Here is a 26,441-nt window from a genome sequence, read left to right as displayed (position 1 = left end):
TAGAAAAAATAACAAATGCTTTTATTTCATGTTAATACATTCTCAGACAACACCACAGAATAGTTGCATGAGTGGCCAAATGTAAATCTCTCCCACAACATTGGCACAGAAGCAGCAAGGGCAACAGGAAAATACCAGGTACAAACAGTAGAAAACATACATGCTTTCTTTTTAAATATATATACTCAACTTCCTCTGTTTCCCAGAGCTTCTCCGGGAAAATCCAAGTTCTGCAGAAAGTATCGGAGGAACCAACAGTGAAGAACAGGAACCAAAGAAAAGAACGTTACATTTCAGAGCAGACGTGTGGAATCAGATGTGCTTCGACAATTTCATTATTTTCAACTTTTTTTCTGATTCAGTTTCAACATCGAACATATCAGGCATGCATCGACAATCTCCACAGCAGCAGTCCATGAAATCACCAGGTTCTTCAGGGACGGTGGGACAAACGGACGCTCCCTCTGCAGAAACACACCGAGGGAGTCGCTGTGACGGGAAACCTTCCTTAAAGGAAAACTTCCAATAGAACCTTAAATCAGTTTGGCTTAGTGCTAACAACCAGCTGACAGATTCCTAACCAACCAGGATCTGAAAACAACTAAAGTACAAAGAGAACATTTCTGATTTTCAAACCGCTGGGAAACGTTCACCGATCATCTCCATCCCAGAAAACCGCAACACTTTGGAGACGATCAGGGATTGGCTGAGGAAGCAGGCGGTCGTCTTCTGGCTAGCTGCTGGTTACCAAACCAACCCGGGTCTCCTGGTCCGGACGGGTTCAGACCAAACCAACCCGGGTCTCCTGGTCCGGACGGGTTCAGACCAAACCAACCCGGGTCTCCTGGTCCGGGCGGGTTCTGGTGAAACGTGCCAGAACCTGCGTTTCACCAGAACTGCGGTGAAGAAGAGCCAAGCTTTCAGACCAGACAGGAAAGTGAAAACTTCTGAACCCGTCATGGATCGACTAAAGTGGGCGATACTAAGGTCAGGCTGAGATGTGACGACCCCTAAAGATGATGTCATACCTCACATCATGATTGGTCACCTGCTGCTTGATGCTCTCTAGCCAGCATCCAGGCTAGAGAGCATTAAGCTAACGCCACCGGGCCGCTCAGAACTGTTCTGCCGGTCCTCCAGCCGTTGGTGACGTTCCCATGTTGGAGTCCAGTCAGAAGCGAAGCAGCTTGGCGCTGTGAACCCGGCGTTGGACCAGCAGTTATCCTGATGACCTCTGCTCCACATTCACTCAGCTTCTCCATTTCTCCACACTGGCAGTGGTGGGCACTGCTAGCTAAACAGATAGCTACGCTAACCCTAAAGCGCTAATCATTATCATTACTTCTGCTAATTCTAAGCTGCTACGCCAACAAAGTATTTAGCAGAAGCTAATGCTAACGTGCTAACTTGAATAAAAAGCACAATTTACATGTTCTATAATGCCCTTAAATATTGTCTTTATGTTTGTATCTTGTTCTGTTGTGTCCATGTTTAGCTTTGCTTTTGTATGTTTCTTATTTTAAACAAAGTTTTCAGAAAGAGAAAAAAACGTGATAAGAAACGAGTCTGATGCCTTTATCCAAAATAATACATTTAGGGGAAAATTAGTGTGTAAAACATTTTCAAAGTTAGCAAAGAAGCAAAAGCGCTAACATAAAAAAACAATTCATTTTCTGTAATGCCCTAGGATACTGATGTTTTTATTATTTAATGCTGTTATTGTATGTTTCTTATTTTAAATGAAGTTATCAGAAAGAGAAAAAAACATGAACGAATCGTCTGCTGTTATCCAGAAAAAACGACTGAGGTGAAGCTAAGTGTGCTAAACATTTTCAAAGTTAGAATAAACGCCAAGATCTTAAACTACGGCAGTGGTTCCCAAAGTGCGGGGCGCGCCCCCTAGGGGTGGCGCGGGGAAGCGGTATGAATGAATGAAAAAACAAAAAACAGTTACACAAAAGTGTTTCAAGGTAAAGAAGGTTTGTAGTTTGTTTTGTTGCAACCTGAAGTGTGAAATAAACTTCAGTGGAGTTTGGAAACAAAATGTGTGTTTAGGTTTATGTCTGGTTGAACGGTGTGTGTGCCCTGTTGATTTATTGTTTTGTTTTTGGGGGGATTTTATTGTGATCCATGGGGGCCAGAGGAAAATCTTTGGGGACCAAATGAAGTACGGTGTGTCCAAAGCGGACAGATTTTTTGTGGGTGACGAATTCAATTCAACAATCATATAAATGGGGCCCATCCGGCACCGGTGGTTCATACAGAGGGAAACTTTTAATTTTAATTTGGGTAAAATTATTACTGACATTAATATTATAAGTATTACAAAGGAAAATGTAAAGTACTCATGTGTTTTATAATAAGTAGAACCATATTTATCCAGAGACTTTTAGTGAAAAGTAATCTTAGTAAACTTTTCAAAACATAGAAAGAAAACAATCCATATCCTGTTTCCAGAGCTAACAATAAACAATTGTTAGCTCAAATCCTTTTGAGTTTTTCCTCTACCAAAACTCAGCCAACAATAAACCCCAGCTTTATTTTTTAACAATGTTCTTAGCTTCTGACGCACATGACAACACGTTTGGACACACCTGCACCAAACAAAAAACTAGCTCTGCTGCTAGCGCATTAGCATGTTAGCATAAGTGTGCCCACCACTGTAAACTGGAGACGCTTCGGGTCTCTGGAGGTCGGGCGGGTCGGACTGGACATGCAGAACAGGCACATTAACAGAAACCATCGCCTCAGATCCGCCACAGAAACACAAAGAGCCACAGACGGAGGAACCGCAAACACAAGCTGGGAACCGGACAGGATGGGAACGGACGCACACGCAAACAACAGCACTGGCACATCACAGCTGCTACTTCCTCTCACAGCTCCTCCCACAATCCTGCAAAGCCTTCTGGGATGTGGAGTTCCCAAAGTTAGAGCACGAACATGGACCTGCAAACCAAATAAAACATGCACCATCGATAATTACATGAAGCTGTGAAGGTGGTGGTGTGTTCACCGCGCGCCTCAGTCTCAGTCCAGAACCAGCGGACCGGTTCCACTGGTTCTGAATGGGTTTCATCCTCCAGCCTCCAGGTGGCAGCATGAGCTCAGCACTGCAGGTGTGAACCCAAACATGGCTTCAATAAACACAAAGAAAACAACAAGATGTTCATTCAGGAAGCAGAACGGATCTGCCAGCGGGGCCAGAGTCATCCCGGCACCAGAACGAGCAGAACCGAAGGACGGGTCCGATGAAAGAGAGCGACAGATGGATCAGCCTCCAGAACGCTCCGGGTTCGGCGCCGACCCTCCGTCAGGTCAGACGCCTCCGTCCCATGAGTCCACGCTCAGAGGAAAGCGGATCCGGTGGATCAGAACAGAACCGGCGGCCCGTTTCCCCGGCTGAAGAGGATCGGACCAGCAGACCGCTTGCAGATGGAGGATGGAGTTAGATCACAACGTCGTTGTAGCTCACGTACTTGGTCTTCGCTGCTGGACCTGCGGACGACAAGAGACGCCATGACTACCAGGAACCTGACGGGGGCGACAGGAGTTCAGAGGTCAGAGGTCAGGTATTTATCCCGGTCATTCAGTGAGATCCTCACCGTCCGGTTTAGGATGATAAATCATCTCCAACCTCCTTCCACCGTTAATGTTCAGCTGAAAGACGAAGCAGCAGGAACCGCCTGGAACCAGCAGCTGGAGGGTTTGGGTCGGAAGTTCTGACCCAAAACCAAAACCGTTCCAGATTCAGTCGGTTCTGAATCAGAACCGACTGGAATCTGGAACGGTTCATGTTTTCATCCAACCTGACAGAAAAGCGGTCATGAAAACGGACCGATTCTCACTTCCTGAAGACCAACTTCGAGTTTTTATCGTCCATGAAGAGATCAGAGAAACAATTCGATTCTTTTGAACGATTCTTTGCTCTGAACGATGGGACCCTAAACGATGGGACTCTTTGCTCTGAACGATGGGACCCTAAACGATGGGACTCTTTGCTCTGAACGATGGGACCCTGAACGATGGGACTCTTTAGCGTAGAGCTGCTGCTGGTGAACTCAGTGAATCAGATTCATGCGAACATTCACACTGAATGTTGAAACCGAATGAATCAGTTTTAGCTTCAGGGTGTGAAAACTTCTGCTGCAGATTTTTGTTTGTTTTTATAAAATATCACATTATGGTGGAAAAGATGTGAAATAATCCCTCAGGCTCTCATTGTAGACGTAGATATTCTGCTGTAGATCAGATTCATGAACGAGGCTTCATGACTTTTTATCTAAATCCATCCGGACCTCCTGCTGGTTGAGGTTTGTTGTTCCCACAGATTGTTTGGTTTTTGTTTCTGTGCTCAGTCTGAGCTAAACAGGATGATAAAAGATGTTTGCTTCTTTAATTGGGTCTGAACAGAACCAAACCAGAACCAGGAGCGACCCGTTGGACCATGCAGCATGCGCGCCGGGCCATGCTGAGACCAGAGCAGCCTGGTTTGCTCTCCTGGCTTCAGCGTTCCTCCGGTGACGAAGCGCTCAGAGCTAAACGGAGAATTACTGAGCCCTGACTTCCTGTTTCCCTCAGGAATCAACGACGTGAGTCCAGTTTCTTCTTCCACCATGATTTGGACGGCAACGTTGGAACATCACACAAATCAATAATTGATAACAACCATGCGGGTGATAAACATGAGGGTCGCGGGCCGGCCGGAGCCGCCAGACTCACTGTTGGGCTCCAGGTTCTCGCACAGCTCCGTCTTGGCCTCGCCGTTGGGCCGGTCGGCGGCCTTGTGGGACAGCCGGGACGACATGGTGGCGGCGGTGACCACGGCCTTGAAGGAGCGCTTCCTCTTCTGGACGTTGAGCTCCGGGTGGAAGATGATGACGTAGACCTTGGGCACGTAGAGCAGGCCGAGGGCGACGGAGGCGCTCAGGTTCATGGAGACGGTGAGGGTGGAGGTCTGGATGTAGAGCTGGGGACAGAAAGCACCAGATTAACCAGGCACCGCAACGGCCCAGTCCCTGCTGGACAGAACCGGCTGGACGGAACCAGGCGGAACCAGCTGGACGGGTTTTAAGGTGAAGGATTGTTTTTATCGCTCTGTGTGTTCCTGACCAGCAGAATCTGGTTCTGAAGGTCCAGCCACCACCTGCTGAACCCACCCAGAACCAGAACCAGAACTGGAACCAGCACCAGGAGCAGAGGAATGCAATGAACCACTGACTTTATGTTTTACAATTGATTGATGGATGGACAGATAAAGTTCTGAAGGTTCTGAATCCAGAACCTTCCAGCTTTAGAAGCAGAAATGTTCTCCAGACGGAACCGAGGGTTAAAGCCGCTGTTTCTGCATCCGAGGTCCAATCAGACAACAGCATCCGGTGAACAGCCAATCAGACTGCAGCTCAGGCCCAGGTTGATTCGCAGACCAATAAAAACTTTTCAACCTTCTCCAGTCAGAACCATCTGGAGGAAAAACAGACCTTTGCCTTCAGGTTGCTGCGAAAGAAAACTAAAGATGGAGCCGGATAACAATCAGAACCAGAACATGATCAGATACGGAGCAGATACAGATCAGAACCGGATCAGAACTGGAACACAAGATGACATGTTAGATAGAGCAGAAACAGCAGCGGTTGTTATTGGGATTCAGGTCAGTACTTCCACTAATGTGGGGTACTCACTGTGTGTGTGTGTGTGTGTGTGTGTGTGTGAGTGAGACGGTAGCAGACATTGTTTCAGAAGGGAAAACACTAATTGATCCTGATCCCAGAGACGAGAACAGATAAGGACAGAAGCAGCAGAATCAGAGACACAGAGATCGTCCTGATCTGCTGCCTGCTTATCGAACTGCAGGCTGCTAACAGTTGGCTAACAGGCAGCTAACAGGTCGCTTTCTGCCTGGTCACTTGCTGCTAACTGACAGCTAACAGGCCGCTAACCGGCCGCTAACACGCGGGAACAGGAAGTGGTGACAGGTTCCGCTTCCTCCTGGTCGTTCCTCTCCCGGTTTCACCCTGAGATGCAGCCAACCGCTCGGCCCCAGACGGAAGCCCCAGACAAAACCAAACAGATGCATAATCTGGGCTTTCCCTCGTTGTTTACAGACAGTAATTATTCTGTATGCAGGCCTGGGATTCTGAAGACATTAATAAATAAATCTGAGAGATTCTCTCCCTCATAACTGAGGCTTTTAGCAAACAGAAATCATTTTAGTGATTCTGATCCGAAGGAGGATAAGTGGTGGGTGTAGCCTTTTATTGGGCGCATGTAAACTTCTGGTTTTAACTACATGTACATGGATTCTATATTTACAAAATCTGGAGTGAACACATTCCAATGCATTTAAAGACAGAATTTATCTAAATTATTTACATCAATGTAAAAATAAGGAGCCTTTTTAATATTTGTAGAATAACTGAGTGCTTAGTGGTATGAAACAATGTGAGTAAAGCAGGAAAATAGCAGAAAGCATAATTACAGCAGCAGGAAGACAACGTGAGGAAATGGTGTGAATATTAGAGATGCTCTTCAGTCTCAATTCCTCTCAGCGTCACTTTAAGCAGAATATTTAACTCTGAAGCATTTTCTTATCTCTGGATGTTCCTTTCATTTCTGTAAACACTCCACATCATTACTGATGCTTTTCTTTCTCTATCTGACCCACTTTTCCACAAGTGAGAGGCTCATAGCTGCTGGCCAATCACAGAGCAGCACGGCTCTTCACTCCCTCAGTTCCTGAACCTCAAACTGGTTTCATCCGAGATGTTCATGTGGTTCTGCTTCAGCCTCAGAGACCCGCTAACATGACACAGCGCTAACATCACACACAGTGCTAACATGACACAGCGCTAACATGACAACGCTAACGTGACACAGCGCTAACATGACACAATGCTAACATGACACACAGCGCTAACATGACAATGCTAACGTGACACAGCGCTAATGTGACAATGCTAACGTGATAACGCTCACCATCCCAACAGGACTATCTGGTTTTCCGGGGGAACCCTGCGTACGGGTCAGGCCGTCCCGTCCTGTGGCAGAGTGGTGGACAGAAAGGAGAGATATTCTCTGCGTAATGAGCAGAGCTCTGCCAGCAGCAGGTTCTGCTCCGCCTGTTTGGCTTTCCTTCACCATTTCACGTTGGTCGTTTCTCCAGATCAAAACAAGTTCATACAAGTAGCTGACAGCTGAGTGTCCACATTAATAATAATTAAAAACGTATTAAAATGGTCAGCAGTGACAAATCACTTGTGATTAGGAGAGATCACACATGTTGATGCTGTGTGGAAGTTAACTTATTTTTAGCACATTTTATAGAGCTGTAACAGGAAGTATGGAGAGATGATGATTCTGTTCTCTGAAGCTCTGCAGCAGCAGATCAGTGGATCTGTTTATCTCCTCCTGCCTCTCTCAGCTCTCAGCATCCCTGCTAAGCTTCAGAAAGCCTCTCTGCTCCGCCACTGATCTCTGCTGTCGGAGGCAAAGCGCTCAGGTTTATTTACGTCGCCCAAATCACACGTTACAAATCTGCCCCACAGGGCCGTAGTCTCTGTGGAGCGGAGCCGGCTCTGCTGACCTCAGAGCAGTTTAGCCTCTCTCCGTTCACGCCCGTCGCCCTGGAGCTGCTTCATCCCGTTATCTGGCTCTCTGAGGTCTGCGGCGCGTCGCAGCCGGCCGCAGGTTATGGCTAACAGTCTGAGGAGAGCCGGCGGCATCTCCTCTACTGGGAGAATGAAGCCATGAGCTGAAGGCTGAATCAGGTTTTTCATCAGAGATGTGATTCTAGATTCCTGCTCCTGGATCCAATAAAGCAGACCATTAGATGGTCAATGGTGCCGCTCCTTTAAAACCAGTCCGTAATGGAGCCGTTCCAGTGTCTGGATGAGGTGAATATAATTAAGGCTGCAGCTCAAAATTATTCTAGTAATTGATTATTCTGACCATTACTGGCACATTCTGCACAGTTTGTATTTAATTTTATTTTATACATTGGAAATACATTAAAGGATGTAAAAAAAACTATTCAATTCCTTTTTAAAGAACAAAATAAATATTTTAAAGCATTCCTTCAGTGAAGGCTGGATCATCTGAAGCGAAGATTGAATCTGCAGCTACAGGAATCCTTTACACTGTAAAAACACAAAATCTTACTACCAAGTTTTTCTACTGCAAATATCTCAGTTCAGTTGAAAACAAAACTTTACAAGTAACTTTTCAGCAAGATGTAGGAGTTTGATTCAATCAATAATTTCTAAACACTGACAAAAAAGAACTGGTTCCATTAGCAGATTATTTTACATAAAACGTGGGAAAAATGTTTTATAAGTGAAATAATCAGTGGAACCAGTAATTTATTATTCAATAATTATTGACTTAAAACAAGCTTATATATCTTGCAGAAAAAGCTGGTCGCAAGTTATTTTGCCTTATTTGAAGTGAACTAAGTTATTTTCTGTAGAAACTAAGATGTATTTTTTGCAGCCCAGACTGTAACTGAAGAGCTTTGAGGACAGTTTCCTCCTGTCCAGCTTCAGATGGAAAACATCCCAAAGTTTCAAACTGGATATTCTGCAGAATTTGTGTCAGCAGAAAATAAAGAAACTATTTTTATTATTTTGTCTTCTTGCTTATTCCAGCTGTTTGGACAGAAAAGTGAAAACCAGCTCTGTGGTTGAACAAATGGCCATCTTTCCCTTCTGTTTGAGTCATTGAAATATTTTTTTTCTGAAGTAGAAAATAAAAATCTAATCATTTTTAAATATTCGTTGGTCCTTTTTTGACTCAAAAGAAGAGAAACGCGTTCACATGCTGAACCTGCAGCAACACTGAGGCTTGTTTCTGTGCTATTAAAGCTGCAGATGTGTGTGAATGGAAGCAGCTGAGGAAGGTAAAGTCTGTGTAAAGCAGGGAGATAACAGGTAAACACTCCGCTTTCTGACTCGCTCTCCCAGATATCCCGCCGCCTCAGGCTGCTGCTCCTACATTCAGAGTCAGCTGGCGCCGCCGAGCCGCCGCAGCCTTTCAGATCCTCCAACAAAGCAGAGCAAAGTCAGCCCAGGCCTGCCTGCAAACACAAATCCTCACACAGACATGAAAACATCTGCAGCTACCACCAAGAAACAGTCAACAAGGCCAAGGAGATTCCTGTGCTGCAGCTGAAAAGCTGCTTTTATGTGAGGACAGGCACAGCAGGGGGTTCAGTTCAGCTCCGCGCCCTGAGCGCCACTGAGACGCTCAGAAAACCAACAGGAACAGAACCGCCGGGTCAGTCCGGTCCCACTTCTCACTGCTGAGCGCCGGCAGCACTTACAGGAGAACAGCGTCGCTTCGACACGCTGCAGCTCACATCATCACATCCACAGAAACAGGTTTTATTTCCAAACATGCTCCGCAAAGTTTTCTGGGTTTTCCCTCTACTTGACCCTTGACCTCCAGCAGCACCAAGGAGGCGGAGCCTGTAAGGTTCATACAAGATGGAGGTGATAAAATCAGCAGCAGCTAACAAGATTTAAGATAACTATATTTTATTTTTGTCTTTAATAAGTTCAGTTTATTACAAAGAGTCCAAATTATAATATACAGAAAAATATAATCAGATCATACAGACGTTAAATAATTCATCATGTTCGCTTTACTATTCTCAAAAGTTTCTAAAGCTAAACTTTAACTTCAAAGTTTAGCTTGAAGCTAAATATTAAGTTTACTAATTAAATATTATTAAACTGAGAATTTAATTATCAAGTTAATATTTACTTTGAAGCTAAATATGGACAGCAGGGGGCAGCAGCTGGTTAACTCATCATCAGGCCGAAGCAGCAGCAGGTTTTCTGTTTGAGGCGTGAAGACGAGTTTATTTCTCATCTAAAGTGTTTGGAGTTAAAGCAAACGATTAAATATGTCAGAAATTCACAAGTCAGTAGAAGAACTGAGTTTAACACTGATGTCATCATAAAAAAACATTAGCCACTGAAAAATTAAAGATGGCCGCCAACTTCACTGAAGACCAAAATCTTCATGATCATCAATGAAGATTTATTTTTGCACAAAATTTGCCAAAATTAATGACAGATTAATAATTTTAATGTCAAGTCGTACATAACTGGACACAGAAATCAGATTTATTTCTACTTACTACATTTTTGCACTAAAATGGCCAATTAGATGAATGTGATTATTGTGACACCATCCTACGTATTTTGAACCATGGAAATCATATATATTTTCTTCATCTTGTGTTTCTCTAGTAGATATTTTTCAAAATGGCCGCCATGGTTGTAATGGAGAATATACGTTTACACTAAAATCAGCAGTAGTTATTGCCAGTGGTGGGTACGACTAACCAAACAGTTAGATTCACCAACTGCTAACTCACTGAACAAAAATCTCAGTTATGGAAATGCTAAACTGCTAAATACATAAAAGAATTAGCAGAGGCTAACGCTACCCATTAAGATGCTAACCTTTCAGTCTTCGTCTCCTTCCAGTTGGTGACCAGTGTGAGACACAAACACCAAACTCCTCAGTTTGTGATTTTGCTGCATATTATGACATTAAAAGGGCAGAATTAAGTATTTTCCAGGCACATAGAACCATTTTAAAACACAATAAGGTAACTGTTTTACCTGATTGCGTTTATAAATACATCAAATATGAATTAAAAGATATTTAACACCTTGAAATTGGGCCTTTGTCTCTATAAGAAGCTCCTGATCTTTCTGAAGCTCCGCCTCCTGGAAGTCATCCCAACATGGCTCCTCTTTTAACCCTTTAATGTTTTTACCAGCGGTGCTCTGAGAAGCAGCTCCTAAAATGAGCTCAGCAGATGTTTGCTAATTGCTGCTGGCTAGTCTGAAGGAGCTGAGTGCAGAGTTGAAACAATCCAGGTCTGTTTTTGTTGAGGGAATTACATAACAGGATGTAAAGCTCAAAACGTAATTTTACGTGTTAATGCCCTTTAAAAGTTGCATGAATAGGATAAACGTCGTCAAGATACGATGTGATGAAAATGAATCCAAAATATAAAGAGGGAAAGTTTTAAGGCAGTAATTGGCTCAAAAATGGCAGCCATCTTGAAAGATGGCTGAAATCCTTAAAGTCAAGTGGCTAATGGAAAACACAGGACCTGAACGGTTAGCATGCTAATGCTAATGCTTGTAGGTTTTCACAGTAAAAAGCTGCAGTATGGAAGCGTTTCCTACCTTCTCTGCAGACTGAGCCGTGCCGAAGAAGATGGGGATGAAGGCCAGCCACACGATGCAGGTGGTGTACATGGTGAAGCCGATGGGCTTGGCCTCGTTAAAGTTCTCCGGGACGCCCCGGGTCTTGATGGCGTAAACAGTACACGTCACCATCAGCAAGATGCTGTATCCCAACGAGCAGATGATCTGCAGATCCGTGATGTCACATTTCAACACGCCCCGCGCCAGCTCGGGGTCGATGGTCCTCTGCTCATCGAAGTCCACCACGGTGTTGGGTGGGTCCACCCCGAACCAGACCAGAACCCCCAGCAGCTGCACGGAGATGAGGCTGAAGGTGATGGCCAGCTGGGAGGTGGGGCTGATCAGCCGCGGCGTCGTCACAGACTTCTTGCCCTGCTCGAAGATGCGGTAGATGCGGTTGGTCTTGGTGAGCAGCGCGGCGTAGCTGATGCACATCCCCAGACCTAGGAAGACCCGCCGGAACGAGCACACGCCCACGTCCGGCTTGGCGATCATCAGGAAGGTGATGATGTAGCACAGGAATATTCCGGTCAGGAGGACGTAGCTCAGCTCCCGGCCCGACGCCCGGACGATCGGCGTGTCGTTGTAGCGCACGAAGGTCGCCATGACGAAGATGGTGGCGATGATGCCCAGCATGGCCAGCAACACGGGGATGACCGCCCAGGGCGAGTGCCACTCCAGCTTGATGATGGGTATGGGCCGGCAGGAGGTCCGGTTGGCACCGGGCCGCATGTTGTAGGCGCAGAGCTTGCAGCTGAACTCGTCGGCCTGGAACTGGTATCCGTCGCAGGGTTCGCAGTGCCAGCAGCACGGCATGCCCTTCACCACCTTCTTCCTCTCCCCGGCCCTGCAGGGCAGGCTGCACACTGAGATGGGGACGTCCTGCTCGCCCCGGGGCCACCGCAGGTCCTCCATCTGCAGGCAACAGGAGGTCAGAGGTCACCACTACACCGGCTCTACATCAGTTCACTCAGCACCGAGCGTCTGGAGGGAACTACAGGGAACCGATTATAAGGTCAAATATTTACAGCAGTAATTTGGGTTACTGCACCGTTATGAGAGGAAAAATCATGAGGGTTTATTTTCAAAGTCATCATGTTGTTCATTTATAAACGTCACAGTTTCAAACTAAATATTTAATTTGCAAGCTAAATGCTTAGCCTGATAAATACTTAGTGAGTAGCTCTGAACTAAATATTCAGCCAATAAGCAGATTCAGAGGTCAGAGGTCAGACCTTAGCTTCACCTCTGACCTCAGAGCTGCAGTTTGACTCAAGTTCACAAAAATATTTTTATGACACAAACTGGAGAAATATTTAATTTCTGCAGCCAAAAGAGGACAGGTAGATCCTGGAAGGTCTTCTGAATGTCTGTCCGTCCATCCAGCAGCAGCGGCTTCAGAACCGCAGCCGGACTGACCTCGGGTCGAGTTTAAGCCTCTGTGGCTCTTCAATAATTCAGCCGTCTGTTTCTGCTGATCTTATCTCGACTCGCCGTCTCTCAGGCCCAGAGTCCAACATGTTCCCTCGTCTCTACAGGCTCAGGGTTCTGAACTCTGTCCGTCTCAGAGGAAGTGAGACGTGTAGCTGCTCTGGGTCAGACCAGAACCAGCAGAACCGCCTGCAGCCTGCTGGGATGTGCGTGTTTCACCGCTTTTCATGCAGCTCTGCTGAAAATCTGCATTTCTGTGTCATTTTTTACGCGTCTCCAGCCTGAGAGCACCGTGAAACTCATGTGAGCGCAAATATCCATGGAAACAAACGATAATTTAGGGCGTGGAGCGTTTATATCTCAGTCTGTCGTTAAATGTGCACTGGTCGGATGCAGAAACGATCCTTCGTTTCAGGAAGTTTGCAGCAGGTGGGAGGTTCTCCGCGCCGCCTGCAGGAGGCGCCACTCGCTGCGCTCCGGCTGAAAAGCCGCATGATGGGAGCACCAATCAGCCGCCGATCAGAGATCCGAATCTGGCTGCGGATCCGGACAGGCGGACAGGAAACATCAACCTTCCAGAGATCCAGGTCAGATTCCCTTAACCAGGCATCAGAGCCCCGATCAGAGAGACGCCGGCGCCTCCCGGCCCGTCTCCATCTCCAACAGACGGAGATCTGTCCATCTCCAAGGTACTGAGATAAGGGCGGTTCTGATCCATGAGAACTTAAAGTATTACATTTCCCAAATAGAAAGCAGAAGAGAAACGTTAATATTCCCGTTTTTATCCTCAGAACGGCTAAAAGAGAAAAAAACCAGAGAGAAGCCAACTTTCCTCCTGAACTGGTTCTGAGTCCTTCAGAACCAGAACCGCTTAGCCGGACCTCAGCCTGTTAGAAACCAGCATCATCTGCAGTCATCACTGTAACCCAGGCGGGCAGAAAAATCCAGGAACAAGCAAATAGTTTCTGATTTTTCTTCTTTGATAGGAACCACCTGCTGCTCCTTTGTCCTCCTTCCACTCAACTTTCACCACCATGCTGGGCAGAGCAGCCAGTTTCTGTCCTGTCGGGTCCAGAGCCCGGGAGAACAGAACATTCTGTGAAAATCCTGTCCAATGAACCGGTGAAACGTTTTAATCTCAGCAGCTGAATTATTAAACCCAGAATGAACAGAAATGAAGCCATGAATCTGATTTTATGAACCGGATCGTTTTCTCAGTTCGATTATAGTTTTAGTTTCTGACTGTTTCTGTGGAAGTGTCGGGTTTTCGGGTCACTGGGTCGGTCCCGCTCAGAACCTGCAGAACCTGGAGCATCAGTCTCTGTTGGTTCTGTTTAACGGAGCGGATCGTTTGTAGGTTAATGTTCTGATGTTCCAGCATGAATCAGAAACCAGCTGAGCCAGAAAATTAAACTCTGATGAAGGTTCCTGAACTGAAAGTGAGGTCAGAACCAGAGGCTGAGCCACAGAGACCCATCAGAACCAGAGGCTGAGCCACAGAGACCCATCAGAACCTGAAGCTGAGCCACAGAGACTTCCTCTGAATGTTTCCATGGCGGCAGAACGTCAGGATAATGGATCCCGTCCCCAGGGAGCGGCGTCTCCGTCTGTTAACAGCCGGTTCAAACTAAGGTTAGCCCTGTTACTGCGCCGCGCCGATCCATCAGGCTCCTCCGTAACGACTCCGCCCGTCTGCAGGGAGCACTGCAGCCAGACACCCAGGAGTTATGAGGACGGGGACGGCGGCCATCATGGGGCGCATAACGGCAACGAGGCAGCCGCAGCTGGAGCGCCGTCGCCGTTCAGGAGAATTATTTAGAGACGGGAAAGAGCAGAGACGTGGCTCTGCATGCAGAGCAGGACAGGACCCGTCCACCGCCTGCAGGGGACGGACGGATGGACCCGTCCACCGTCTGCAACGGACCTGCCCACCGTCTGCTGGGGACAGGGTGGAGACAGGGGGACAGGTGAGACTAAAACAGGTTGGACAGATCAGGTTCGGAAACCAGACAAACTGGAATCCAATCCTGGTTTGGGACACAAAGAGACAAAATGAAGTGGGACAGATGTGGCAGAAAGATGATGGACATGGACAGACAGATGTACAGATGGATGGACAGACGGATGGACAGACAGACGGACGGACAGACGGATGGACAGACAGACGGATGGACAGACGGATGGACGGACAGACGGATGGACAGACAGACGGATGGACAGACAGATGGATGGACAGACAGATGGATGGACAGACGGATGGACAGACCGATGGACAGACGGATGGATGGAGAGACGGATGGACAGACGGATGGACAGCTGTCCGTGTCCTGCTGGTGATCAGGCCCGATGAAAATTATTTCATTTGTTTAAAAATCAAAGGTTCTGCAGCTCAACCAGAAACTGAAAATATTCCATGAATTCCTCCGATCGTTCCAGGATTCTGTTTTCCTTCCTCCGGGTTCTTCAGCGGGTCTGTTCAGTAACCCGGTCCATTTGTCCGTTGCTATGGTCAAATGCAGTAAGCCAGCTAACGCCGCAGCACATAAACTGACCACCAGAGGGCGATCTGAGAAACAACCAGAACCCAGTCAGAACCAGGACCCGGTCAGAACCAGAACCAGTATTAGACTCACGTTGAGCTGCAGCGTCTCGGTCCACTGTCCCACCGCTCTGTATCCCGACCCGGTTCCGTTGCTCCGCTGGTACTGGAACAGGTCGTAGCGACCCGGAGCGTCGCCATTTCTGTTGAACGTCACCGAAGTGCCAGCACTTCCTGTGGAGGGAGTACAGGGTCAAAGGTCACATTCACCTGCTCTGTGAGCCTGATTGACTGATTCAGCCAGGAAGAAATGATGACAGAACAGACAGAACCGGACAGAACCGTGTTCTGACACCATGGATGAAGACATGAGGGATGAATGGATGAACAGTGTTTCACAACAACTTCCTGTTATATATGTCAAAGTTTAATTATGTGAAAACCGTTTTCTGTTTATTCAGTCGATATTTAATGCAGCATAAAAAACTAAATTATGATCAAGTGTTTCAGCAGATTGTGAAAAGTTCAGCCCTGTTGGGGAAAGATGGCCGCCCGTCCTCATGCAGGAGAAAACTCAGGACTTTAGAGAAGCTTCAGAGGATCTGTAATGTTTTCCAGTCGTTGTTTCTGAGGGGTTAAAGCCTGATGACGGCTTTAACCGGTGGAGGACACGGCGTCTCTCTGCTGTCGTTTAGTTTCTGTTTACCATCACGTGGAGCGTCTTTCTGCCGCCGCAGCGTCTTCCCTCTGAGATCCTTAACAAGAGGAAACATTGAGCTTTCAGGTGCAGGCGGCGATTTAACCGCTGCAGATCAAACACCGAGCGGCGGCGTTACACCTCGTTACGCACGCCGTCTCCGAACAGAGCAGGGAGATGATGGAGGCTCTGCTGTCGTAACGCCACGTTTCATTTGCATTTTGGAGCAACTCTGGAGGCCAGCGTCTGGAAAAAAGAAACTCAGCCTCCGAATACTAAATATTTAGTTTTACTGGCCCATAAAGTTCCTGCTCCAGTTCTCTGACTGGAAACCAGGAGGCTGCTGCTGCAACAGCCCAGTTCAACCCACTTTGACCCGACTCTGGTCAGCTTTGGCCCGATTCTGGTCCGTCTGCCGATAAAGTCCGGTTGGGTTGGTGAGCTGTGAACGCTAACTGACCTCTGACCTCTAAACCTCGGTCTGGGGTCAGTTGAAGTGAACTCTGGTTCGTTTTGAATGTGAACGCCAAACGGACCAGAGACCGCTCCAAAAGCAGGAAGTGGACTACAGTGCAGGGAATTCTGGGTAAATACAGCCAAAGCTAACGTGCTAGCCTAGCGCTAGCAGCAGAAATGGCTCCTGGTCTTCAGCCAAAGACTAAAGAGAAATCCTCCAACCGCTAAAATCTGACGCCTCCATCTTGTTTCCATCTGGTGAAGAAGGAAGTTGCTCTCAGTGTCTTCAGAGGTTTTTGTGTCGTTTCCTTCAGTGGTTCTTGGTGCAGCGCCCCCACAGGCCAGGAGGGGAACAGGTTGGTTTGACTCAGAGCCACAACAGCTGGAGGTGGAGCAGATGATGGAGTTCTGGTTCTAATTTAATCAATTCCACCATCCAGTCTCATTATAACCCTTTAAACTGAACTCATCAGTTTCCGTCCTGCTGTCTGACTCCAGAGTTTTAGTCTGGATCTCATCTATTTATCCCCCAGCTGGGAGAAACTGTGATGATGGAAGGTTTCAGGATGAGAGTCACGTTTTCCTTCAGCGTGTTTATGATACGGAGCAGCCTGAGCGTTTGTCACTCTGAAGCCCTGCGGCCTTGGACCGCAGCGCTGCGGCTTTATGGGCCGCAGAAGGCCGGCGCCGCTGCGCCCCGCTCACCGTTGAAGCTGACGCTGCGGATGTACTTGAGCAGTTTCTTCCCGCCGGCCAGCTCCATCTCCAGGCAGATGCCCGACACGTCGGGACACAGGTCCCGCTGCATGTTGTGCAGCGCGTGCGCCATGGCGTACACGGCGTCGATCACAAACTGCACCTTGCCCTCCTGCTCGTACTTGGAGTCGACGCCGATCCGCTCCTGACCTGAAACAGAGACCAGAGGAGAAAATGAGCGAGAGGGAAGATCAGCTGGAGGAGCCAGACGGGAAACGGGACTTTAACTGAAATATTATAATGTTTTCACCAGACCTGGTTGGTCTCTCATCCTTCACAAGTATTACACCAACTAAATATTTAGTTTAACAAAATAATTAAGTTCAAACTAAATATGTAGTTAGCAAGCCAACTCCAAGCTAAATATTTAGCTTCAAACTAAAAAAGCTTCAAAGTAAATATTTAGTTCAAATATTAAGCAAAGAGCTAAAGATTTCAGCAAAATGCTAATTTAGTTACCAGTAACCAATTTAGCTGATTAATCTGTGAGCTAGCTAAATATGTAGTTAGCTCACAGATAAACATTTATGTTCATCTAAATATTTATGTAATATTAAATCAATTAAATATTTATTTTAACCAAATATATCGCTTCAAAATAAATGTTTTGATTGTTAACTAAATATTTAGCAAAGAGCTAAATATCCAGCCGGTCTCAGGTGTCCAGCTGGTTCAGGTGTCCAGTCGGTCTCAGGTGTCCAGTTGGTCTCAGGTGTCCAGCTGGTTCAGGTGTCCAGTTGGTCTCAGGTGTCCAGCCGGTCTCAGGTGTCCAGCCGGTCTCAGGTGTCCAGTCGGTCTCAGGTGTCCAGCTGGTTCAGGTGTCCAGCCGGTCTCAGGTGTCCAGCCGGTCTCAGGTGTCCAGCCGGTCTCAGGTGTCCAGTCGGTCTCAGGTGTCCAGTCGGTCTCAGGTGTCCAGCCGGTCTCAGGTGTCCAGTTGGTCTCAGGTGTCCAGTTGGTCTCAGGTGTCCAGCTGGTCTCAGGTGTCCAGCTGGTTCAGGTGTCCAGTTGGTCTCAGGTGTCCAGCTGGTTCAGGTGTCCAGTTGGTCTCAGGTGTCCAGCTGGTTCAGGTGTCCAGTCGGTCTCAGGTGTCCAGCCGGTCTCAGGTGTCCAGCTGGTTCAGGTGTCCAGTTGGTCTCAGGTGTCCAGTTGGTCTCAGGTGTCCAGCTGGTTCAGGTGTCCAGTTGGTCTCAGGTGTCCAGCCGGTCTCAGGTGTCCAGTCGGTCTCAGGTGTCCAGTCGGTCTCAGGTGTCCAGCCGGTCTCAGGTGTCCAGCTGGTTCAGGTGTCCAGTTGGTCTCAGGTGTCCAGTTGGTCTCAGGTGTCCAGTTGGTCTCAGGTGTCCAGTTGGTCTCAGGTGTCCAGCCGGTCTCAGGTGTCAGCAGGATTTCCCTCCTTGCTGCTTCGGCTCAGAGCCAATCAGAAACCCTCCAGACGCTCCAGGCTCCATGTTTTGCTGCCTGCGGTTGAATCTTATCTCCCCGGCAGGCTCCGCTCTCAATGACTGCCACTTATCTGTCCTTCGTCCACGCGTCCCCCAGACGCGGCGGGATAATGTTATCAGGACGGCAGAGCGACTGTAAACGGCTGCGGTCCGTCGCCATGACGACAGGCTGCAGCAGCAGGACAACCGGCTGCTGTCGGGTCAGGAGGATGGCTTGTGTCCACTCTGACCGTCCAGCTCCGATGAGGACAAACGTCATCCTTGGTGCTGCAGTGGCGGTTCAGCACAACCCACACATGGAGGCCTTAGTCCTCGACGCAGGTTCGATTCCCGGCCTGGTGACCTTTGCCCTCTTTCCTGTCAATTCGCCACTAGAGCCAATAAAGCTTAAAAAAACTATTCCATCCTGAACTGCCAGTTTGATCAAGTCCTTCAGGCGAGTTTTACTGTAATATAATAATAACTTAACCTTGATTAAAAATAAAAATCTCCATACAGAACAAGTTGAGGGTCAAAAAACCCAGAGCCACAAATGGCCCACGAACCGCACTTTGGACCCCGTTGCATTAAAACCTGTGTAATAAATTCATCCTAATTCTTGTGTTATGTGTGCAGCAAGATGTTGGAGACCTTCTATCACAGTGTTGTTGCCGGCGCCATCTTCTTTGCTGCTGTGTGTTGGGGAAGCAGCATCAGAGCCAGCGACTCTAATAGACTGGACAAAATCATCAGGAAAGCTGGCTCTGTACTGGGACTAAGGCTGGAGTCCCTGGAAACTGTGGTGGAGAGGAGGACACTGAAGAAGGTTCTGTCTATTATGGACAATAAACAGCAGCCTCTCCACCACATAGTGGACAGACAGCGGAGCACCTTCTCACATAGGCTGCTCCAGCTCCGCTGTCGTAGGGACAGATACAGGAAATCCTTCCTGCTACATGCCATCTCACTGTACAATAAAAGCTAAATCATTGATCTGCACTAATCAGTCCAATTTTGCACAACTGCACTGTGGCACACTTGCTGTACAGATATTTACATATACATTCTGTATCTGCATTTTTTAAATCTTTGCAAGGACTGCTCTAAGCTGCTTTTTATATTGACAGCATGTTATATTTTATTTTTATCTTGTCTACATTGCTACTCAGTGGTGGTTGTTGTGTGTCTTGTCTCTATGCTGCTGTAACTGCAAAATAATTTCCCTGCTGGGATGAATAAAGTAATTCTATTCTATTCTATTAAAGTCCTCAGGTTGTTAGAGATGCTGCTCTAAATTCTTCTTCCTGCTCACAAGCCCGGCCCATCAACTGGTTCTGACTTTCAGGCCAAATCCAGGTTTAGCAGGACATGAAGGATCCTGGGTTTGTTCTGCGGGTTCTGGACCAGAGGGTCCGACTGCTCTGCTGGTCGTCTCCGTCCCGGAGAACAAACCGTTTCAGGGAAATGAGACTCTGACGGTAAATGAATCAGAGCCTCCAGAGTTCATATCGTCCAGAATCAATCAGTCACAGACGGAAATTAGAGCCAATAATGGAGGAGGGAAAATAAACCCCACAAGATAATATGTTCCTGTGTCTTCGATCAATACTCCAAACAGAACCGGTTCATTAGCGTTCGGGCCGGCTCACACCTTCACACTGCCTCATAGAGCTTCATAGATCGGAGAGCAGCTGCTGTTTTCCATCTCCACGGCGTTTCTGTCACCACGGCGATCCGAAGTCTGAGGCGATGCACAGAGTCCGTCTGAACCGACTCAGACCAGGAGAACCAGAACCATCATTAATAGTTAGAAACTGTTTATCGGTTCAGAAGTTCATCTCTCAGCCTTTAAACGCTGCGTTTTTGTCATGTGGAGCAGGTCTGAGCAGTCAGTATCTTCCCTCAGGATGAAGCTCCAATCAGATCAGAAGAAGTTTTAACTTTTCTGTGATTTAAAGGTTTCAGAAGAATCTGGAGAACATCTGAGGGTCATAACAGGAACCAGAAAATGTTTCCTTCCAGTGTTTGAAATGAAACTCAATCAAATGATGGAATAATAAACACTGAAAATAAAATTCAGTGTTAAAAATAAAAAAGTGAGTAAATAAAATTTAACAATTTACAATAAAATGCAAAAGCCAAAAAAGCAGCCAAGTATCTGAAATAAAATACACCAAAACAAAAAAAGGAAATAAAATGAAACTGGATGGATAGAAAATCACTTTGTTTAGTAAATAATTAAAAAGTAATAATTAAAAGTGCCAACTTTTAATGCAAAGTTGGCACTTTTAAAAGACTTTTAATTATTACTTTTTAATTATTCACCGAATGACCCTTCAGTCAGACGTTCATAAAGACTCCTTCATGTTTACGTCACGTCAGTCTTATGTACACCCGTCAAAGTGTTGCCTCGAGTCCTCCTCTATTAATAAATTAAAGGTTTCTGGTATAAACCTGATAAACAGATGAGAGAAAAGCAGAAATGTCGCCGGATTCACACCGACCTGTGCACTTCCTGCTGCTGTCGTCCTTCTTGGAGGAGCTCATCAGCTTGCAGTTGAAGTTCTCCTCCCAGTACTCGGCGAACCAGACGTTCCTCCGGTTGTTCTCCAGGGTCCGCGACATGAAGTAGGCGTCGAAGCCTGGAAGACAGCAGCAGCAGCGGCTTTTATTCACAGCGTCCTCCGGAGCGTGCAAAGTGTTTATCCGCTCGTCTTCAAGAGACTCGGCTCAAGTGGAGTCAGAGAGGAGAGCTTCCTCCTTCTGCTGCACGTTGGCGTGAGCAGCTGCTGCTGCCTGAACCGGGAGAAGCAGCGTGGAGGACAGGACGTCTGCAGAAGCTTCCTGATTATTAACAGATCAACAACAAAACGGAAGATCATTCAGAGAGTCATCAGAGTGAAGCTGCCGCAGAGTCGCTTTTTAATTCCTCTTTACTCTGAATCAGTCAGGCAGTTTTTATTTCTATGATCAGAAACGTTTGGACAGCTGAACCCAGAGCAGGCTGAGGCCTGGACGTCCAGAGGGGACAGGAAGTCCTGGAGGACAAACGTCTCTGAGCTCAAACTCCGGCTAAATATCAGCTGCACACCGTCCAGCTAGCTAAACTAAACATTTAGCTCAACATTTAGTTAGGCAAATATTTAAATTGGAGCTTCAGGAAGCTATTTTACTAGATAGATATTTAGTTTATTTAGCTAATATTTAGTTAAAGTTGGCTAAATATCAGCTAGCATTAGTTAGCTAGCTGATATTTAGTTACCAAGCTAAACATTGAGCTGGTCATGTAGCTAGCTAAATATTGAAAATTGAGCTAAATATTTAGTTTACAATCAGATATTTACTGTATCTCCAATTTAAATATTTAGTTCATATGCAAATTCACTTGTCGGTAAGTGGACTATCAAAATAAAAGCTGCATTTTTAGAGCTTCAGTATAAATAAACTCCTGCTGGTGGAAGTCGAAGCGTCTCGGTTAAAAACGGCTCACTTTGTTTTCAGCTCAGATGAAAAGAGGAAGAGGTTCAGAAGAAATAGCTTTTATTTTGGTAGTCCACTTCCGGGATCAGCAACTGAATTTGCATAGAGGCTAAATATTTAGTTTCAAACTAAGTATTTAAGTTGCTAATTGGGAATTTAATTTGGAATTGTGAGATTATTGAAAGAATGAATAACGTGGTGAAATATGACTGAAAGATAAACCCCATAAATAAACCCCACTTCTTTCTCCTGTGGAAGTTTGTGTAACTTTGCGAACAGCGCCACATAGAGGTCAGGTAGGATCTGGATCTCTGAGCTTTTCCTGCAACATGATGGTTTGACCTCCCAGCTCTGGTTCCTCCGGTTCCTCTTCATCACCTGGAAACCAACATTTCAGATAAAAACGCGTTTCCTCCAGAGTTGTCCAGTTTTCCTTCAGCTGGCTGGGATGAACAGAGATTCCTGTAAAACCCAGTAGAACCTGGAGCTTTGGGAAAGTTCAGGTTCAGAGAGTCAGGCTGTCGTTTCCTGACTCCCTTCATGTGTTTGTTGACAGTCAGAGTTATGGGAGGCTGTAATCTGAAGAGGAGCTCTAAATTTTCCCCGTCAGACGGCGCTGCAGCCTCAGTGTCACCGACTGCCTCAGACGTCCTTGACGCTCCAAAACGATCCCAGCGATGCATAAATATGAATAATTCCTGACAGGATAAAACCAGGATCTTCACCTCGCGTGTTTCTCTGCGTGGAGCTGAAAGTCACTGAGGAGGTGAAGAGGAAGAGGAGCCAGTCAGGAGGTGATGAAGAGATAACCAGGTTAGAAACACTGAGGGAGAAACGCTCCATCGCTCTGCTTGGGTCCACTGATGATCCAGAATCCATCTGATCCAGTTTGGATCTGGTGACGGATGATCATCAAGTATGAAACATGAAATTAATCTGATTTTTGTTCCATTTTCTCCATAACTGAAGGAAAACTGATGAAGAATCAAACGTTAAATTTCCAGCAGCATTTTGTTCTGCTGCAGAGAATCACGAATCTCTGCACAGCTTGGCTGTAATTTCTCCCTGGAAGCGTGGTTACGATGCTGCAGCAGCGTGGTTACGATGCTGCAGCAGCAGAGCGAACATAACCGGGTCCGGATGAAACCTCTGGATTCGCCGCAGCGTTCGGTCCAAACCGCTAAGAGTCTTCGGCGGCCGGCGGCTTCACCGAGCTGAAAACATTAGAGCCGAGTTCGTCTTCAAACAGAGACGCTGCTCACTCTCCTCTTCACGTGTCACCACCAGAACCAGAACCAGAACCAGACCCGGTCCCGTCTCTGCAGAATCAGCTGTAAACCTCCAGGAAGTGATGGACAGCGGACTTCCTGCCCTGCAGATGTTTGTCTCCACGTTTTCTGGGTGAGCGGCTGCAGTGACAGAAACAGAGGCGGCGGCGCGCTCCGCTGCCAGAGGGGAGGTCAGAGGTCACGCAGCAGGACGGATCGCTGTGCAGAGCCTTCATCTCGCTCCGGCGGGAAGCTGTCAGACTCTGGGTGGTTCGGATCAAACAACCGGCTGAGAAAACGGACCATGAAGGTTTAAAAAGATTCCTAACAGCTTCTCGTGTCTAAAAACACCAAATATTACAAAGTTTTTAATCTGGTTTATAGTTAAAATATCTCAGTTCACCTGACATGAAACAAACAGGAAATGTTCCAGTAAAACGGAGGAGCTTGGTTCAGAATAATCTGCTTCACTGGCAGATTATTTCACTTTTAACAAAACATTTAACCAAGTAACAAATTAAATAACGTCTCACTGGAACCAGTAATGTTTCATCAACTAAGGGATTGTTGACATGAAGAAGCTTCCATATATTCCTGGAAAGTTACTGTAGATTAGTTTTGTCTTATTTCAAGTGAACTAAAATATTCTATTCTAAAATAACTAAAAGTAGAAACCAGATGGAAATTATTTGGTGATTTTGCAGTGAAGCTGCATTACTGGCCCTTATAAAGGTTGTGGTGTGACGTTCACAAATGACCCGATTCCTTTGAACAGTTCTTTTCTCTGAACGTTGGACCTGCAGGCCAGTCAGTCACATACGTTTATTTTTACAGCTTTGCTTTCTAACAATGCTCTGCACACGCTGCTGCTGACGTTATTATTCCATTTAATCTGAAATTATATTAATTTAATCTGTGAATACATGAGAAGTTTGGATGTTTGAGCTTCGTCATCGTTTGTTTTCGTCACGTTTTGGCGGCAGACAGGCAGGAAGAGGAGGGCCGCCTTCATCATCAGTGTCTTAATTATTATATTTAATGGTGCAGGAGAGAATACTCAACTTCACTTTCCCTCCAATATTTCTTTATTTCTATTTAAGCAGCAATAAATGTTCTAAATGCTGAAAACGTTTATAAAAACAACACGGATATTTCATGTTTGGGAGGCTTTAGCATCAGGCTAACATGCTACCATTATGAACATGAAGGCCTCTGAATGAATGTTTATAATGACATTTATTTACTATTAATGTAAGTTTTAAAGCATCATAACAGGCATAAACATTCATGCAGACTAATTCATGTTCATGACGGGTTTCATGTCAGTTTTATGCAAAACGTTTTTTGTAAACTTTAACCACAGAAGTAAATGTTTGCAGTGAACGGACCCGGACGGTTCGATTCCCGTTCCGGATCCAGAAGTCGTTTCGCCAGCAGGAGGAACGTTTTCTGAGGCGTCGCGGTGATGAAGAGGAGAATCTACTTCATCGCCAGCGCTGCATCTGATGCAACGGGAGGAAAAGAGTTTCTGCTCCATGAATCCGTTCCCACAACGGAAGTCCAGCTGAGGATTACTTCCTGGAGGTCTGCAGTCACTTCCTGTCGGGTAATTATGCAGCGAGGAGGAAACTCTGCTGCTGCTGTCGATCCAACATGGAGCTGCTGCACATCCGTCCTGTAACGACGGCGTTAATCAGAACCGAGTCCAGTTCCCGCCAGTTCGGACTTCTCCCTCTAACTGGGACACAAACAGCAGCGGAAATGGCTGAAGCTGCTTCAGAGCGCATCCACGTTTCCTCTGAGTCTGGAGTTTCTGAGGAACCCAGTCAGAGATCCGTCTTTATTTCTGCATGAAGCTGAACGTGAAGCAGAACCAGATTCTGCAGCATCACGGAAACAGAAGCAGCTCAGAGAAGCAAACATCTGAACAGTTTGAGGGAACGAGACGCTTCGTTCAGAGCTGCAGGGAAAGACAGAAAAACACCGACTGCTTCAGGGAACATTTTACACTCTCACCTCGTTTGGCTTCTGGAGAAACCTCAGGAAAATCCTCAGCAGATATTCTAGAAAACAAACTAAAACTTCTTCACATCCTTCAGGAAACTACCACAGAGCAGGACTAGGGGGCGCTGTTTGCAGAGTTACACGAATCATTTGGTTTATTTAACCCAACAGAAAATAAAATGGAGTTCACTTTTCAAACTAAGGAACTAAATATTTAAGTTGTTATCCAAATATTTTGGATTAAAGCGGACTGGAGTCGGGTTAAACTGGACCGGAGTCGGCTGGTGGAAATGATGAATCCTTAGTAAATCCCAGCAGTTTTTCCACTGTCTGTCTCTGCTCTGGTTTGCTTCAGGTGGAAGCAGCAGCTCAACAATCCGATGACCTCCCGGTGACCTTTCCAGGCCCAGGCGGCTCAGCCTGACGTTTTCCAGGGTTCGTCAGAAGGACAAGCTGCCAGTTGACCTGCAGTTCTCACCTTGTTGGTTTTCACAGCCTCTTCTCTCGGCCGGGTGTGAGTTCGCTGCTGAGCTCTTCAGACGTTATTTCTTGTTTTCATCTAACTGTGTGTCACAGCAATTACAGCCCCACTAACACAAATACTGCTCCTGAAGAAACATTCCCATGGGTAACGCGTTTTAGGACACCAGTCACATAAAAACATGATTTGTATCACTAAACTGCACACAGTGTTTTCAGATTTATTGGCATTTATTGATGTTTTCATTGGACAAACAGCGAGGAAAATAATAAAACGGTTTTGGGGAGTTTTAAACGTCATTATATGGAAGTTATCATGACGGCGATAAAAAAAATTCTTACCACGATAAATTTATCACGCTAACTGATAAACGATGTGATAAGTCTTCCTCCGCCATTATAAATCCGGTTCCAGAGTGGGCCTTCTAGAACCGGCCCACATTTCCAGGACCAGAGACTAAAGTCTCAGATCAGAGAAACTCGTCCAGGCTTTAGTTTCTCTTTAGTGGCTTTGATTCCTGCAGCAGCGTCTTCACAGATCTGATTGACAACCCAACGGTCCAGAACGCTGCAGCTGGAGTTCTGACTAGAACCAGGAGGATAGAGACACCACCCGGTTCTACATCAACTAGTTCTACACCACCCAGTTCTACACCAGCCAGTTCTACACCACCCAGTTCTACACCA

At 46.5% G+C, this 26,441-nt stretch overlaps 1 protein-coding gene across 2 annotated transcripts in view; it reads right to left on the bottom strand.

The window, feature by feature from the left end:
• The window catches only part of grm7 (glutamate metabotropic receptor 7), a 67,251-nt gene continuing 40,810 nt past the window's right edge, over positions 1-26,441 (bottom strand). Inside the window, exons 5-10 of one of the 2 annotated variants that reach the window (XM_028003220.1) lie at positions 21,027-21,164; positions 17,054-17,254; positions 15,290-15,429; positions 11,205-12,140; positions 4,723-4,969; positions 1-3,498 (exon numbers count right to left, since the gene is read on the bottom strand). In XM_028003220.1, coding sequence (XP_027859021.1) covers positions 3,449-3,498; positions 4,723-4,969; positions 11,205-12,140; positions 15,290-15,429; positions 17,054-17,254; positions 21,027-21,164 — 1,712 coding nt within the window. In that variant the 3' untranslated portion in view covers positions 1-3,448. Of the gene's footprint in view, positions 3,499-4,722; positions 4,970-8,620; positions 9,462-9,759; positions 9,868-11,204; positions 12,141-15,289; positions 15,430-17,053; positions 17,255-21,026; positions 21,165-26,441 lie in introns of those variants that run through there. The other variant, XM_028003221.1, reaches the window with a different exon arrangement.

This window comes from Xiphophorus couchianus, chromosome 20 (assembly GCF_001444195.1).
Source record: "Xiphophorus couchianus chromosome 20, X_couchianus-1.0, whole genome shotgun sequence".
Taxonomy (NCBI): domain Eukaryota; kingdom Metazoa; phylum Chordata; class Actinopteri; order Cyprinodontiformes; family Poeciliidae; genus Xiphophorus; species Xiphophorus couchianus.
Note: the sequence above shows the minus strand (reverse complement) of the source record. Positions and strands in the feature narration are given on the sequence as shown.